At 44.9% G+C, this 17,565-nt stretch overlaps 1 protein-coding gene across 10 annotated transcripts in view; it reads right to left on the bottom strand.

Annotated features, from left to right (window-relative positions):
- Window positions 1-11,679, bottom strand: part of CDC42BPB (CDC42 binding protein kinase beta) — a 162,822-nt gene extending 151,143 nt beyond the window's left edge. For all 10 annotated transcript variants that reach the window (XM_084838161.1, XM_084838171.1, XM_084838179.1 and 7 more), the window contains exon 1: window positions 10,815-11,679. In XM_084838161.1, coding sequence (XP_084694287.1) covers window positions 10,815-10,992 — 178 coding nt within the window. In that variant the 5' untranslated portion in view covers window positions 10,993-11,679. The remainder of the gene's footprint in view (window positions 1-10,814) is intronic.
- Window positions 11,680-17,565: the final 5,886 nt, after the last annotated feature.

Below are 17,565 nucleotides of genomic sequence, written 5' to 3'. Positions count from 1 at the left end.
TGCTAGGTTTTATTGTGGTTGTATTGTTATATTGTGGTTTTAATGTTCTATATATTTTAAATTGTTTTATTGTGTGTTGTTTGGTTTTAGTTTTTGTGAACCGCCCAGAGAGCTTCGGCTATTGGGCGGTATAGAAATGAAATAAATAAAATAAAAATAAATAAATTGTTACTCACATGTCCTACCTTGCCTTTAAGTAGCATAGCAGCTCCTCATAACCAGGAGCAGGTTTATTAATGTTTGCAATCTTTTAGATACTACGTTCATTTGAAGATTTAAATACAAGGAAAGACTTGAGGGACATAGCAGAGGAGACAATGGGCAGCACACAGAAGTGAAGATACAGAATACAATGAACGGAAATGGCTAAAAGGATGCAGATTTGATAGACAAAAGAGAGGGAAAGAGCATAATTATAGAACAGCCAAAGAGTGAGAAATCAGGAGAATGAAAAACCTGTAATGAAAACAAAACAAAAAACAAAACATAAGCGATGTTTCAATAGATTATAAACAGGATGGATAAACGTTTGTCAAAAGTTCAAATGAGATTTTTGTTTTAATTTCAGTCATATTAAGTGTCCCTTTAAAAATAACCTAGTTTAAAATAACTGAATGTATTTACACTCATTATTTCTTAACACTGAACCCACAACTCTCTGTCAAGCATACTCAATTAAAAGGGAAAAAAATATGATTTGAGTCAAGCGCTATCAGAATGACTGCAGATCATTTATTTGCAGTTGTACAAATTATGAAAACATATGACAAACTATATAAATATTTATTTATTTATTAAATTTATTAATCGCCCATCTGACTGGTCACCCAGCCACTCTGGGCGATGTACAACCCACCATAAAACAATTTAAAACAATAAAATTTTACCATAAACATTTTTTTTAAAATACCCTAACCCACCCCAAATGCCTGCCTGAACAACCATGTTTTTAATGCACGACGGAAGCTCATTAAAGAGGGGGCATGACGGAGTTCCCTAGGGAGGGAGTTCCACAGAGTGGGGGCCACCACAGAAAAGGCCCTCTCCCTCGTCCCCACCAGTCTAGCTGTCCTGGCTGATGGGACAGAGAGAAGGCCATCCGAGGCTGATCTTGTTAAGCGGCCTGTCTGGTGCTGCTGGAGGCGCTCCTTAAGATAGGCTGGGCCGGAACCATATAGGGTTTTAAAGGTCAAAACCAACACCTTGAATTTGGCCCGGAAAACAACTGGTAACCAGTGCAACTCCTTCAGCACTGGAGTGATGTGATCTCGCTGGCGGCTGCCTTTAATCAGGCGAGCTGCTGCGTTCTGTACCAGCTGCAGCTTCCGAACCGTCTTCAAGGGTAACCCCACGTAGAGCGCATTACAGTAGTCTAAACGAGAGGAGACCAGGGCATGTACTACCGATGGGAGCAGATGGTCGGGAAGGAAGGGGCGCAGCCGCCGTATCAGATGGAGTTGATACAGCGCTGTCCGGCTCACAGCTGACACCTGAGCCTCCATGGACAGCTGGGAGTCCAAAATGACCCCCAGGCTGCGGACCTGGTCTTTCAAGGGTAGCCGTACCCCATTCAACACCAGGTCAACATCTAGACTTAACCAAACAGTATGGACACTATTATTTCCAACTTCTATACAGGATCGATGAGCCATTGGTTCTAGAAAGATCTGGGCATTTAGTCTTCAAGAAAGTGATCATGCTACGACCCAGTTTGCATGATCAAAATAGCCCACCATAGCTTATTTAAGCCACAGTGGGCTGCAGAGCATGCTGGGCGGGATTTGAATATTCAACGCCTGGCCATGGCCTGTCATGTCATGAGAACCCGGGAGGCAGGAGTTGTGTGAGGGTTAAACAACCCTCACATAACCCAACAACAGACCATGGGTTATATGATCATTGTTTAACCCTCTCACAGCCCCTGCTGCCTAGATTCACATGACACAATAAGGTGCAGCCAGGTGCTGAATATTCAAAATATTCACCCACACCGCAGCACACTGGCCCTTAGTGTCCTTTACATGTGTATATGAAGCCACAGTGAAATCCTTAAATTTTAAAATTATTAATCTAAGCAGATATCATTTCTGTAAGGGCAATTAAAAGGACAACTGGGTTATATGACCAGAGGTTTAGATTATATTCCTACGTAGGCTCTAAAGGCTTCATTTAAAACAGCTATTTTCCTGCATTGAGCAGGGGGTTGGACTCGATGGTCTTATAGGCCCCTTCCAACCCTACTATTCTATTATTCTAATTTTTAAATCAGCTAATTAGTATGCTTGTTCAGAGAACATACAAGTTGAAAACTTGTTTTAAATCAATCCACTCTGAATTACACATATAATCTATTTTATTTTGTTCTGAGCAAGTTAAACTGATGAAAATTCCAGAGCGACACAGAACCTTAACACACTTTAAGCTAAGATGGGACAATAAAAGCTGTTTAAGGCTTGTTGTTGGGTTAACTGCTGTTTAGGGGTTGTTTAGCCCCTAAACAACATAGTGCTCTGGGTTCACATGTCACAGTCAAAAACCTACAAATGGGCCAACTGTAGGTTGTTAATTAAAAGAAGAAGTGGCTGGCACACTGTAGGCAGCACGTCTGCTCTCTCCCGCTTATCCCTGACAGCCGATGGGTTAAACAATGGTTGCTTACATGTGAACTGGCCTATTATGTTCCACCCTCAGATCAATTAATATAGGGTGGGTTAGAAATATTGAAATAAATAAATAAATAAATAAATATTAGCATTCTGTTTCTCTAAACTGATGGAAAATACCTGTTGCCTCCACATTTCAGTCACATGTCTAACATATGCGGTTGCCCTATATTAAATTAGATCATTTAGCCTACTATTGTTTATTGGGAGAACTAGTAGCAGTTTTCCAAAGTCTCAGGCAGAGGTCCTTCTCAACCCTGCTTCTTGAGACTCCTTTAGCTGTAACATATCAAGGATTGAACCTGAAACCTAAATGTGAAGTGTGCACTCTTCCACGGGACTATGGCCTTTCCCCATCTGAAGTATCTTGGCAAAAAGGTAATGTTGAAGTAGCATACCACGAACACACAACAGCAAACATTGGCATTAACATGTGAATTAATGTTCAACTATTTACTCATACTGCCAGAGAGCAATTTAGGTTGCATACATTTGTACCTTAAGACAAAGTAAATAGGTTGTCTAAAATTCATTTCTTAAGTGACAGAAGGCATTTTGTCAGAATATGAAGCCTGTCATCAATAGCTGCAAACAGTGATGTGGGGCAGAAAAACTCTAGTGATTTTTCTACAGAAAATGTTCAATTCCAGAAGCTTGTTAGTAACAATGAATGGATGCCAATTGCACATACAATATTAGGCAAGCTCAGTGGTTTCAAAGTTGTAAATGAGTTGTTGTCAGCACATCATGCATAGTTCTTTGGGTTGCTAACATTAGTTTCAACAGTTTTCAGTAGCTTTGTTTTATTTTTCTTAAATTTAAATAATGCAAGGTAAATACATGCTACATTTTTACAAGCATTCCATTAAAAAATCTACTTAATATAACATTTAAATCACATTAAGTGAATTATGTGATTCGTTTTTCTCGCTGAAATATTTCAGATCAAATACCTGTGCAGTACTGAGACGAAAAATTAACATTGGCTTTTTAAAAAGCTTTGTTTACCAAATACAAATAGTAAAATAAAAAATGCTAAATTAGATCACTACCTGATGCAAACTGATTTTTTTTCCAAATTACCCTGTGCAAATTAGCCTAATTTTCCAATTCAAAATTTTCTAAACCCCCCCCCCCACATCACTAGTTGCAAAGTAGCACATTGACAAACTTCAGGATGTTCAACAACTCAGCATTTCCTTGTTGCGTTCTTTATTAGCACAAGTGGCCTAATGGAAGTCTCAAGACAGAAATAACTTCAGCCTTTCTTAAAAGAAGTTCTTGTTTAGGTATTAGGAAAATGGTCTGAAACGTATTTTTTTTCTAACTGATTTTAAACATATCCAGTTATACGACCACTATAGCACCAGATGGTGGTTCACACATGCATTTCTATTATTTAAAAATACTTTCAGTCTGATACTACAAGGCAAAAGCGGACAGAATTAGGTGGAAGGGTCACTACACGGGTCACTGCACCACTTCAGACCTAAATCAGGGTGTTGTACCAATGCAACAATTCAGGACACTGTTAATTACACACCAGGACATCTACTTTGTGAAAAACTTTGCACAAACCATATGCAGACAGAGACAGGGTGTGGCAAGATCAAAAGTGTGTGTGTGTGTGTGTGTGTCTATGTGTAACTTTGTGATGATACTAAGCCCAATATTACCCATACCAATAGGACCAGGCTGGATGAACAGACGAACACATACCCCTCCTCACTGATATAACATTGTGATCACAAAATGTAAATATTAACCTCAAAGCAGGAATACTAAGCACCAAGACCTACAAATCATTGGATGCTTGCTACAATACAAAGCCTAAGAGTTTGTAACAATCTAAGGGCTGGCACAGCAGCAACGTTTTGCCCGCAGTCACAGGATTCTGTCACCAGTTTTAATAGGGTGACCTTGAAGCCATTATAATGAAATTATAACAATGAAAATAGGCACCTTAAAATCCGTTTTGAAAGGCTAATATTTTAAACAAATGAATAAAATAGTCCACAACTATGGTTTGGCAACTGAGAGGTCAAGAGCAATTAGGTCCATTCACCGGGCCAATATGGGTCATATATTTTTAACTTCATTAGAACCAAGATACTTAAACCAGCACCCCCAATTCTTTCAGCACCTGCTGTCTTTCTAGACCCATGTTCAACCCCTCACAGGAGCTTTACAGAGAAGGCAACCAGCCCAGATCACAGAGAGGGGATACTCTTGGTTCTTGCAGCAAGCACAATAAGAGTCATGGATGGTCCTAGGCAGCGAACATGATTCCTTATGTTCATGTTCAGAGATACCCACAAGAGGTGGCAAGTAGGAGAAACTCTGTTATGCTGCGAGATTTGTTCCTGATTGCTGCAGGTGGGGACAGGACAAAGAGTCCTAATTCCTGTCCTTGCTAACAAACGGCACCATAATGATTTAAAAAAATTAAGTTACATAGTGGCATTCTTAGCTTCACAGAATATTTGTTTGCAGTCAAAAAGGTAGTCAGCTGACAATATTTGTCCAGTCAATTGACCAGCATGCCAGCCCTTATCCACCACATAATAAAAGCACTATGAACAAGTTTGTTTTTTTTAACTGGCATTGAGTGGCCAAGGATAGGATGAGGCAAGATGAGAATTTAATCAATGTAATTAGTTTTGCTGATTCAAGTCCCTAGGATGAGACAGGCCATACGTGAAATAAAAATAGTTTGCTTTCCTTTCACAAAGTTACAAAGTTTTTCACTAATGCTTTTTTAACTGTGATAACTACTTTTAAAAGTAGCGGCTGTAAGCCATTTTTATAACATTCGTCAGTCATGCTATGGCCACATTTGGACAACCAAGATCTTGGCTTAAACGAAGATGTGCATGAGCTTTAGACACCTGCATGCAGCTGTTTCATTTTTCCCTTTGTCGAAGTGGTGAAACAAGCCAGGAACCACAGTTGATCATAGCTTCCCATGACATCTGAACTGGGTCTTCCAAACAAGACTGAATATGAAGCCATGCTTTAAATTTGGCTTCCATTTCTCAGCTTGTTTGGAAGCCATTAACCATAGTTTCGCAGTTCAGAAGTAATGGAAAGCTATGATCGACTGTGGTTCCTGACTTGTTTCACCACCTCTACAAAGAGAGGGGAAAAGTGTTTTGCATGTGGATGCCTGAACATCATGCATATCTCATCTTATTAAGCCGAGACCTTGATATCCAAACTGGGCCAAGACTCTACTGGGATCAGAACCCAGAAGCATTCACCTCTGGTTTACCTGACAATTTCCTCTTTCAACCAGCACATAACAATGGTCTGTAAAAGCAGTACAAATTATATCTTTATGCAACTCCACATCAACTGGCTTATACAAATGTAAAGAGAGAATCTACTTTGATGAAGGTATACCATGCATCTGCCACAAAACAACTAATCAATGCTGTTGGTTTCTAAAGCAGATGTTGGACAGTGTTTAATTATTCAGTTTGCAATCTTATTATCGACGTCAATAGATGACTCCAGGAAGTAAATTCTCTTAGTTAGTTAATGTATAACAAAGAGCAATGGTCCCTACAGAAATTGAGAGCCAGCTGTTCTCACATTTTAGTGCACTACTAAGTATTACTAAGAGTAAGCAAATGTATTTCACTACCCACATTCACATGCAGCTCTTCCTAAGGAAGTTATGCTACTTTTTAAAAGATTTCCAACAAAGAAGCCAAATCACAACCATCACCGTGGGTGGGTGGGTGGTTAATTTTTAAAAAGAGGCAGTATGTATACCGATATTCCTAAATGTGATTTCCACTTCCAACCACTTTTTACTCTGTAGAAGTTAGTTGTCCTTTGCATTAAATCCTGTTAAAAACAAACCAACCAACTCCAAAACCATTTCAATTTTATTTTGGACAAATCTATTTTACAGAAAGTATTTCCAGAATCAGAAATAGTGATGTCCAGCATTTGACAACAGTATGCTAACCAACGTATATTTCCACACTCATTACAGGGTTGTGACCCTTTCAAGGAGCATTTTTTTAAATTAACTGAGCTCTTTTTACTATGTCAACCTGTTTAATTGCGGCATGCTTTTTATTGTCAGTGTGCTTAAAACTATGAAGTTACCACAAAATAGAATTCTTGTATATTCTGTTTGGTTTCTTTGAATTTAAAAGTTATCACAAAACATTGTCCAGAACTGACTTATTCCTTTGGATATTTGTTCACAAACATGTCCCTAAAACAAATCTGACAGAACAAGACACCAATACTGTTGAAAGAGTAGAACTTGAGTGGCTGCTTTTCCTTTCCTCTCCTCCACCCATTCCAGGTAGAACAAGCTAAAAAAGGTCATGGGATTAACTTGGCATTTCAGGCTAAGCTTAGCCTGGCACCAAGCCAAGGATATGTTGGTGCCATATTTTCTACAAATATTTTTATTTATCTGCATTCCATGCCCCTTCCCATCTACTCTCACACACTCTAAACAGTGTTAGTGATTTTAAAAAAGGGAATTGAAACACAAAGTATCAAAACCTGGAAATGTGCTAATCTGAAAGCAAAACCATTTTGCTTAATTTCCATAACTTTTGCAGGTTTAGGCCACAGCATCGCAGAAGTAGAATATCCTGTAGAATTGGCTTACAACACCCCCGTTTCAAATTCCCACCCAGTGTGATATCCCAATGAAGGGCCCTTCAAATTGCTTCTCCCCACCCCCACCACTAATCTTAATGGACAGACAGGCTCATCTTTGCATCCAGGCAGGTCAACTGAAGACATGGCAGAAGAAGTTACTTGCCATGTGACTGCATGGAAACTCTTCCCACTTGGAGAGTCTGCCATCTTAGGAATACAGGAAGCTGTCTTACCCAGAGTAAGACCATTGCTCCATCTAGCTCAGTACTGCTGACACCGACTGGCAGCAGCTCTAAAGGGTTTCAGTCAGAAGTTTTTCCAGACTTACCTGGAGAAGCCAGGATTGAACCTGGGACCTTCTAAATGCAAAGCACTTGCTCTACCACTGAGCCATAGCCCCTCCCATCTTGAGCCTCCAGATATGTAGAAAGTCTATTACCATGCTCCCAGACTTGTTCAGAAATCCAGCAAATCACTTATCATGGTGTCAGCTCACCTTGTGGCCTAAAATTGCAGACAACCAGCCTGCACACAGTTAGGTCCACAAGATATCAAAACCAGATACAAAGTAGCCACCATGAGGTAAACATGAAATTCCATCCTGTGAAGCTCTTGAAGAGTGAAAAAATGTCACCAGATTGTAGCTTTCCTTGGAATACTGCATATATCCAGGGACTCATAGGTTCTTTCTTCTGCTTACATTAAGACTTAGACCAGCACTAAGGACAAGATGCTTGGAAGCTGCTGCCATTTCCACTATGTTCTCAGCCCATCCCAAGTGATGATGAACTAGGTATGAGAGAGAAGAACTCTTGAATATATTGCATTATCCAGTAATGAAACCACGGTGAAATCTAGGCCAAGTACTACTCTAACAGCTGTCTCAAACTCTAAATCAAGAAGCCCATTAGGTACAACTGTTTAACTCCCAGGGCCCAAATGCTATCCCTGCCAAATAGGGGCAAAAGGAGAAGAAAAGAGTCACCAAAATGATCAGCAACTCCCCTGTAAGGAAAGGAAAGGTTATATTTGGGGATATTTGGTTTAGGAAAAGAGACAAGTAAGGAGGGTTTTATTCTATAAAACAAATGGCCATAAAATTATGCATGGTGTGAAGAAAGTGGATAGAGAGATGTCTTTCTCCCTCTCATATAATGCCAGACCCCAAGTTTGTCCAATGAAGCTGAATGGTGGGAGATTCAGAACAGAAAAAAGAAAGTACTTCACAGAATGCATAGTTAAAGTATGGAATTCACTACCATATGACGTAGCTACGGCCCCCAACTTAGATAGATTTAAAAGGAGATTAGACAAATTCATGGAGGCTAAGGCTATTAATGGCTATTAAACATGATGGCTATATGCTACCTCCACTATCAGCAGCTGGAGAGAGCTATTGCCCTTGTGTCCTGCTTTTGGATTTCCTACAGGTATTTAGTTGGCCACAGCAGGAAACAGAATGCTGCATAGGACTTTGATCTGATCCAGCAGGGTTCTTATGATCCCAAATTACGAAACCAACTCATGTTGTAATCAGCAATTAGATCCATTCTTCTCTCCAAAAGGGAGAAGAATGGATCTGATTTTCATTCTTATCTAGGATGTGTGGGAGGAAAAACTCCTTCACTTAGGCTAACAATATGAAGCTCTAGTCCTCAACTCACCCTAGATCTCTCCCAACAGCCCACCTGACTCTGATATGATAGAATCAGGTTATTCTCCCCTCCACACCTACATTATTGTCCAGGGTGACAGTTCAGACTGTCACCTTCAGAAAGTGAACAGCTCCTTCCCACAGCCACTAATGTAAAAAGTCTTATGCCTGTTCTTCACCACCAGTGTGGTGTAGTGGTTGGAGTGTTGGACTGGGGAAGCCTAGATTCAAGTCCCCACTTGGCCATGAAACTCACTGGGTGACTTTGGGCCTGTTTCCAGCTCTCAGCCTAACCTACCTCACAAAGGTGCTGTGAGGATAAAATGGAGTGGAGGAGGATCATGTACGCTGCCATGGGCTTCTTGGAGGGAAAGGCAGGATATAAATGTAACAAATAAGTACTCAGTGCAGATATTGCTGCCTGTGCTATGGAATAGCCTGAAGTATTAATTAATCCCAATACATCATATGCCGAAACTGCTGCCAATGTGCTATATTTTCACAAACATGCTAACTTACATCCTTACTAGGCTTTGCTCATCTTCTCGTTCTGTGATGATGGACTGGGTCAGTCCTTGCTCCTGCTTGGGCCAAAACCTATTGTTTCAGATCTGGGCAATTCCAGCCCTCCACAAGCCAGCAATGTTCCTGCTCTGATCTTGTATAAGCAACATTATCTTTCTTCAACATCCTTGCTGCTTCCCTTCATGAGTCAATGCTCTCCCTACTCCACCCCACCCCACCCTTCAACCAATGCTAACTGAACTTCCCTACCTCATTACATGTTACACAGACTGACAAAGCCCATTACCAGACAGCTCAGTGACTGGGCCCCCTTACTTAATGGCTGACCAAAATCTACCCATCTTTGCTAAAATATTCTACCCACTATCGCCTGGATAATGCTGCCCCATGACCTACCATTGCTCATTCCAAGCCGCAGTGGTGCTGCTAGTCCTTAACTGATGTGTATCCCATTTCCAAACCTATAAGTTACCATACTTAATAATCAGGAAATGCTCCCACAACTATCCCCCCGCTAGATCATATGCCTGCTCTTCTTGCCTTTACCTGCTCCAGGCTTTATAATTCAATGCAAGCCCTGCTTACTAATCATCACTAGACATCCTTTCCTTTACCCTCATTGTTGTCATCACCCCCGGAGTCTCATAATGGAGTTCTAATCGATAGGCTGTGATACTCCCTCCCAACCAATACCTATGATCGGTTCCCTGCAGCCACCACAAAAGCAATCGCTCTCCGTACTCAGTCATTGTTTCCACTTCCACCCACCCAGTCACCATACAGGCCCTGTTGTCTATTCATAAATAACTTCTATACCATTGTTTTAAACAGAGTTCAGTCCCTCTCCCATCCCAGTCCCCAAAAGATTAACGCTGCCCCTGTTCATCCGGCAACACTACCCACCTCCCACCCTAGTATCCTTTCCCACCGCCCCTTACTACCTCGCAACACGACATTCCCCCTCCCCAAATACTAGTACTACCTTGCTCAACCTCAGCTGACAGGTCTACACATACACCCGCCAGCACGGATTATTTGGGGCTACCTTCCCCTCAATCTCAGGCTCTCATAAGCAGACGGCCTCTCTCTCTCTCTCTCCCCCTCTCCATTCGGGAAACACACCCGAGAGCTTCCCTCACTGCAATAGGAGATTCAGAGCCCAATCCTGTGCATGCCTACTTAGAAGTAAGTCGTCCCCCCCCCCCCCCCGCGTTCAATGGGGCTGAACTCCCAGGTTAAGTGCGCGCAGGATGGCGTCCTTTATCCGGTTATGTCAAGCCGCCTTTCCATCCCAGCCTCGCTCTCTCTCCCCCGCTCCCGCCGCTGCTCCCGGTTCTCACCCCACTCGAGGAAGTCGGAGACGAGCCTGTCCCTCCGGAGCGGCGAGTCGCGGCTGAACTCGGTGTAGAGGCCGACCAGGAGGTCCAGCAGCGCCTCCACGCTCAGGACGCTCTCGTCGCGCCGCGGCCCGTCCACCAGCAGCTGCTCCAGCTTCTTCAGGCGCACCTTGGCCGACATGGTGGCGGTGAGGAGAGCGGGCGGCGCGGCTGGCCCGTCCAGGCGGGAGGGAGAGGCCGAGGCGGAGAGCCGCCGGAGAGGGAATAAAGGAGGGAGGGAGGGGAGAGGCGCCGCCTCAGGCTCTGGGCAGCGGCGGCGGCATCCGCCTGGCCGGCCGCTCCTCCCTCAGCGCTCTCCGGCGGGCGACGAAGAAGGGCCCCGGGCCCGGCGGGGGCGAGGGCGAGGGCAGCGTCGCCTCCACGCTACGCCCGCATTTCGCGAGGCCTCCCCGAGCGGCGGCAGCTCCTCCAGGCTCGGCGCCAGGCCCGGCTGGTCCATGGGCCGGTCCCTCCCCTTCGGACCCGCCCTCTCGCTTCGCCTGGCAACGGCTGAGGAGGAGGAGGAGGAAGCGGCGAGGCCGGCGGCTTCTGCTCCCTGCCGCGGCTCCGGACGAAGCGGCGGCCTGCGAGGCTCGCGGGGGAGCGAGCGGGCCCCTTCCCCGGGCTGCGCCCCGGCCGCTCACGCCGGGCCGCCCCCCTCCGCCTGCTCGCGCGCGTCTGGGATCGGGATGGGATGGACGGCCGAGTGGGAGGCCTGGAAAGCGGCCTGAGGAGAAGCCGGAAGGGATTGGCCCTAGCCGCTCGCCGTAGTTCCTAGGAAAACGCTCGGGCTGGCCATGACCATCCGGGCAACAGGAATGGGAAAGGGGGGGGGGCGGCGAAGGAGAAGGAGAGCGCCAGTCGAGGAAAGCGGCCGGCAGATTCGCCAGGTGCGCCGCCGAGTTGTCCTCGGGGAGGGGGAGAAGCCGCTTCCTCGTCGCGGATGCCGCCCCCTGCCTTTCCCGGAGGGGCTGGCAAAGCAGAGCGCCGGGATTCCCATCGGCACATTCGTGCTTTCCGCGCCCCGGGCCGGCCAAGCGCGTTGCTGTGGAAGTTCACTGGCCTTGCCCGAGGTTGCTGTTTAAGAAGGATACGCGCTGCTTAACCTTCGTGTAGCGCTTTCAAGCGTTCGCAGCGCTTCACAGGCGTGGCCTAGGTTTTGTGTGTGTGTGTGTAGGAAAGCCTGTTGTTTTACGAAAGCAATATCGGGGTGCAGCAGTCGAGTCTTTCCCATCCATCCCCGTCCCCCGCAGCTTTTCTGTGACTTGGAACAGCTGCGTGAACGGCGGAGAGTTATAGACTTCCCCAGCATAGGCAAGAACATGTTGTGGGAAGCATCTCCTGTTGAATGTCTGCCTGTCAAACAGCTGTGTAAAGCTAAGCTTTTTTCTTCCCCTCCCCCCCCCCCAAATGGTGGTACCTCAGGGTGGGTGCGGTCTTTGCAGGAAACTGAGAGATTCCGTAATATCCTTCAGAGATTAGGCTGCAATCCTATCCACTTACTTGGGATCCAGACCCACTGAATTCACGTGGGCTAATGTCTGAGTAAGCATACATAGGATTGCTCTACCAAGTTTATTTATCTTTTTAAAAAGACATACGAGCAAAGTTACCCTGATCATGCTCAGTGTTACATTCCTTACTGAGAGAATACAGCCTGAAGTGTGCTTCGGCGTGCCCCAAATATCAAGAGGACAATGTATAATTTGATTTCCCAGAAAATGATGTGCAAAAGGAATACTGCAAAAAGAATCTTAAGTTGGAATTCTCCACAGGAACTCAATACCTTCTGGGATCCATCGGAGAACTAATGTTTGGTCTAGTTTGGCAATATATAGCAAGATGATAAAAGAATTTCAGGGGTGTGGTGAACATATCTTACAGGCAATGGAGATGAGAGCCCCGTTCACATGTAATGACAACCCATGGGTTGCTTAAAACATGGCTTGTTGAGGCTGTGTGGGAGCGAGTGACCACTCTTCTTCTTGCCCGCTTCCACTTTGCACCTGGTTTCTCAAACAACCCAGGAACACCCTGCTTCTGTGTTGTTCAGAATGATGTACAACCCCAGCCCTCTGCGTTGTTGAGGGACAAACAACCCAGGGTTTTAACGGCATTCCTGGGTTGTTTATGAAAATGGATGTTAAGTGGACACAGTGAGCATATGGGAGGCAGCGCACTTACTCTGGTGCAACCATGCCAATTCATGGGTTACACAACTGGTGCATTGGCATTATGCGCGAACCATAATGTTCAGTTTGGGGAGTGATCTGGGTGGTTCTTTTTTTAAAAAATTGGAGATCCTCAGCCAAGCTCTTCATAGAACGAGAATTCCCAGGCCTCCTTGGTTGGAAGCTATGATAATGAATCAGGTTTGGAATGGGGTTTAGATTTGTAGCGTGGACATGCCCCTAGTCTTTTGTATACTGGAAAAACACCAAGATCCATTTTGCACATTACACTAATGCTGGTAAAGCAGAAGAGTGTCAGTCTTCTTGCTGCTTTCTCTGTTGTTGTTGTAATATCCAAAGTGGGCTATGAATCTTGGGCAGTATCCGGTGCTATAATAGCACTAGTGCTAATGTTGTTGCACTAGTGTTAACCAGTGCTAGTGCAATGTTATTGGTGCTTGTTAGGCAAAGGGATTAAAGTATCGATTTGCCACTGAAATTCTGTGGCAAACCACCACTTTTTCCCCTTACCTAGCAAGTGATAAGGTTGTGCTCATGTTGGTTTACACTAGTTCAATGTCATTAGTGCTAGCAATCTGACAGCATTGGATACTGCCCTTTACCTATAGTGACATCTATTAGTTTTAGGGTGTCATCTGCTTCTCTCAGATTTAACCACCGTTGAATTAAGCCAAAATTGAGATACCAAGTTATAGTGTTGATTTCCGCTTGAGTTCCATTATGAAAAGAGGAAAACTCGCAATAAGAGGAGCTACACCACAGTGCCATCTAGTGGCTGTATAATGAAACATATGGAAGACTCAGATGGGGGGGGAAGGAAGCGTGTATAAAAGGAGTCTGTCATGATTCTGTATTTAAAAGAAGCAGAAAGCCCCGTTTTAAGTGCAGGATTTTAGGATAGTGTAGAGATGCTCATAATCTAGCCTCTAGAGAGGTTTCACTGAAGTTTCCATCCTCTACACTGGGAGTGTTGAACATCTTTCAGCCCAAGGGCTGAATTTAGTTTTGGAGAAGCTCTCCACAGCTGCATTCCAGTGGTGGGCTAGGCAGCTGGAGGTAAAAGCAAAAGTGGTGAGACAAAAAAATGCCAGCGTAGTTTAAAGCTCTTCCTGCCAGTAACTAAGCCTTAGGAGAGGCATTTCAGCCTTTTAGTATGGAAAAAACCCTCACAAAAGCCAGGAAACGATTGGCGGTTGGGGGAGGGTGAGTGACTTTCTGGGGACCCCCAGAGGGCCAGATTGGCACCACAGTCAGGCTTGATTTGGCCAAGGGTTCAGCACCCCTGCAATACAGCCTGCACAGTTTAAAAAGATAGCTAATTTTAAAGGGCATGTCTGCACAATTTGTGACCTATCAAGCCAAATTCAGCAAATATCTATGTGGGAGAGTTCACCAGGGGCTCAGTAAACGTTCTGCTTTTGCTGCTTGCCTGGGACTGAACAGAATGGGGGCTTGGCAGGCCATGAGTAGTGGTGGGATCACAAGTTGTGCAGGTCTGCAGTAAGTGTTGCGTATAGTTGAGGTGCATGCTAAAAATAAACGTGACTTGGCTGTGAGGGGAAAAATGTGTCCTAACAGTTCCTTTTTCCTGCCTGATGTTTCAGTGGAAAAATACAAACCCTCCTTCCTTACTCTAGCCCTTCTTAAATAGTTTTAAAACGTTGCTTTTGGCTCCTACTGTTTTTCGTGAAATTGTCCTTAAATCTGCAATGTTTTAAAAGTAAAGTTTCTAAGACGAATGTCTAAACCAAAATGCAACCCCAAGTCCTTTGTTCTTGGCTTTATTTCAAGAAATGTGGTAGATAACATGACAGAGATATCCTGTGTTAGATGTTGATGGCAACAGGAAACGGCTGTGTTACTGCTTCAGGAAAATCCACCCACAGATCAGGGGCTTTGGACCAACCAATTAACGAACCCGATAGGGAGACTGAGGAGCACCAACTCTCAAAATGCAGGAATAGCCTATGCTGTAGAAAGGCTGTATGAAGTCCTGAATTCAGCTGCCTCATTGAATTAGGCTGCAATCCTGTATGCCTGGAGACCCAAATGTGGAGCCTGTGGGCACCAATATGCTTGCAGATATCTCTCTTGGCACCGCCAAACACCCTGCCCCCTCCTCTTTTTAATTTTTTTTAAAGTTTTTTTTAATTTACCCTGGAAAATGGGTGTTCTGTGATTGGCTATGACTATCTTGGCAGCCATTTTGTGAATAAGCAAGCCCGCCATGGCAGCCCTTTTGTGAGATGCACCTACAACAAGCTCTAAAAATGCCAAATGTGCTGATCAGATCCAAAAGTTTGGGGACCCCTGCTGTACACCAGCTTCCCTCAACCAGAAATGCTCTCCAGAAGTGTTGGCCTACAACTCCCATCATCCCCAGCCAACATGGCCTTCGGGGAAGGGTGCTATACTGCTCTATGCTATACTTACCTTGGAGTAAGTCCCATTGAATACAGTGGGGCTTACTTCTGAGTACACATGCGTAGGATTATGTCATCACTCCCAGAACTCAGGAACAAACTCCTCTTGAATGGGATCTGTGAGGGGGCATGGGGCTAATTCAAACAAATACAATGCATTGTTACGATTCTAGCACAGCAGTGGGCAGGAAGTAGATCTCCAGATGTTTTGGACTTCAACTCCCACCATTCCTGACCACCAGCCATGCTGGCAGGAGCATCTGGGAGTGGACGTCCAAAATATCTGGAGATCTGCCTACCTTCTTCCCATCCCTGTTCTAGCATATTGTTTAAGGCTCCAATCCTATACACACTTACCTGGGAGTAAGTCCCACTGAACCCTGTATAGCAGGGCTGCACAACCTTTTAGACCACAATGTAGGCTCTGGGATCACACGTACTTGTGTGCACACATAAGAACATCATAGAATCATAGAATAGTAGGGTTGGAAGGGGTCTACAAGGCCATCGAGTCCAACCCCCTGCTGAATGCAGGAATCCAAGTCAGAGCATTCCTGACAGATAAGAAGGACCACGCTGGATCAGACAAAGCGTCCATCTAGTCCAGCATTCTGTTCACACAGTGGCCAACCTGCTGCCCTCGGGAAAGCCACAAGCAGGACATGAGTGCAACAGTACCATCCTGCCTATGTTCTCCACTCTGATACCGGGGGTAGCATACAGTCATCAGAACTAGTAGCAATTGATAGCCGTCTCCTCCATGAATTTATCTAACTCCCTTTTAAAGCCACCCAGATTGGTGGCCATCACTATGTCTCATGGTAGCAATTCCCAGAGTTTAACTATGTGCTGCATGAAGAAGTACTTCCTTTTATCTGTCCTGCAATGACCCCAGATTCATGCAATGACCCCAGATTCTAGTATTGTGAGAGAGGGAGAAAAACGTCTCCCTATCTACACTTTCTCCACACCATGCATAATTTTGTACACCTCTATCATGTCTCCTCTTACTTGCCAACTCCAAGCTCGGTTCCCATAAACCAAAAAATCCTATGGCCATCTAGACGCTGTGTCTAGCGGCCATAGGATTGCGCCCTGAAATCTATTAAAAATCATGCACTCTGTTGAATGCAACTGTCCATCCACTGCAAAACAGATACCACTTTGGAACAGATCCTCCCTCCTGCAATCCCTGGGTGCCCCCAAATGTGTTGCAGAGGGTTGGGGGACCCTCCAGAGCAGATTTGGGGTGTGTGCTGAGCGGGAGGAAAGGGAAGCCGCATTGCATGAGTGGAGGTTTGTTCATGCAGCAATGCATGTAGTCCTCTTTCACCCATAGCCCTTTTCAGTCATTGTACCATGCAGAACAGGGGTGAGGAACCTCAGGCCCATGGGCCAAATCCGGCCCTCCTGGGGTCCCAATCCAGTCTTCCAAGGTTCCCTAAAAGGCTCCATCCCCTTTCTCTGGTCCCACTTCCTTTCCTGGCTTTTGTGCTGTTCCTCCCTGCGCATTCTAGAAGGTTGAAATGCCTCTCCTAAGCCTTCGTTATTGGCAGGAAGAGTTTTATGCTAAAGTATGCCAGTATTTTGGGCCCTACCCTTTTTGGCTTTGGCCCTGTCCGCCACTGGAAGGTGGCCCTGAGAGCTTCTCCAAAATAGGATATGGCCCTTGGCCTGAAAGGGGGCCTACAGCCCCTCACTGTACCACCCCACGTTTTGCTTGGAGGAACATTTTATTTTGCTTGGAGGAGGATTTTATTCAAATCCTTCTTCAAAACCCACTTTTACTCTGAATAGTCTTACTAAAGACTACTTACTAAATTGTCATAGAATCATAGAATAGTAGGGTTGGAAGGGGCCTACAAGGCCATTGAGTCCAACCCCCTGCTCAATGCAGGAATCCAAGTCAGAGCATCCCTGACAGATGGCTGTCCAGCCTCGTCTTGAACGCCTCCAGTGTGGGAGAGCCCACCACCTCCCCAAGTCATTGGTTCCATTGTCGTATTGCTCTAACAGTCACGAAGTTTTTCCTGATGTTCAGCTAGAATCTGCCTTCCTGTCACTTGAGCCCATTATTCCGTGTCCTGCACTCTGGGATGA

The sequence above is a fragment of the Heloderma suspectum genome, chromosome 1 (genome assembly GCF_057233095.1).
Source record: "Heloderma suspectum isolate Gila_16-S chromosome 1, 16-S_ref, whole genome shotgun sequence".
NCBI lineage: Eukaryota > Metazoa > Chordata > Lepidosauria > Squamata > Helodermatidae > Heloderma > Heloderma suspectum.
This window is presented reverse-complemented; position numbering and strand designations above follow the sequence as displayed.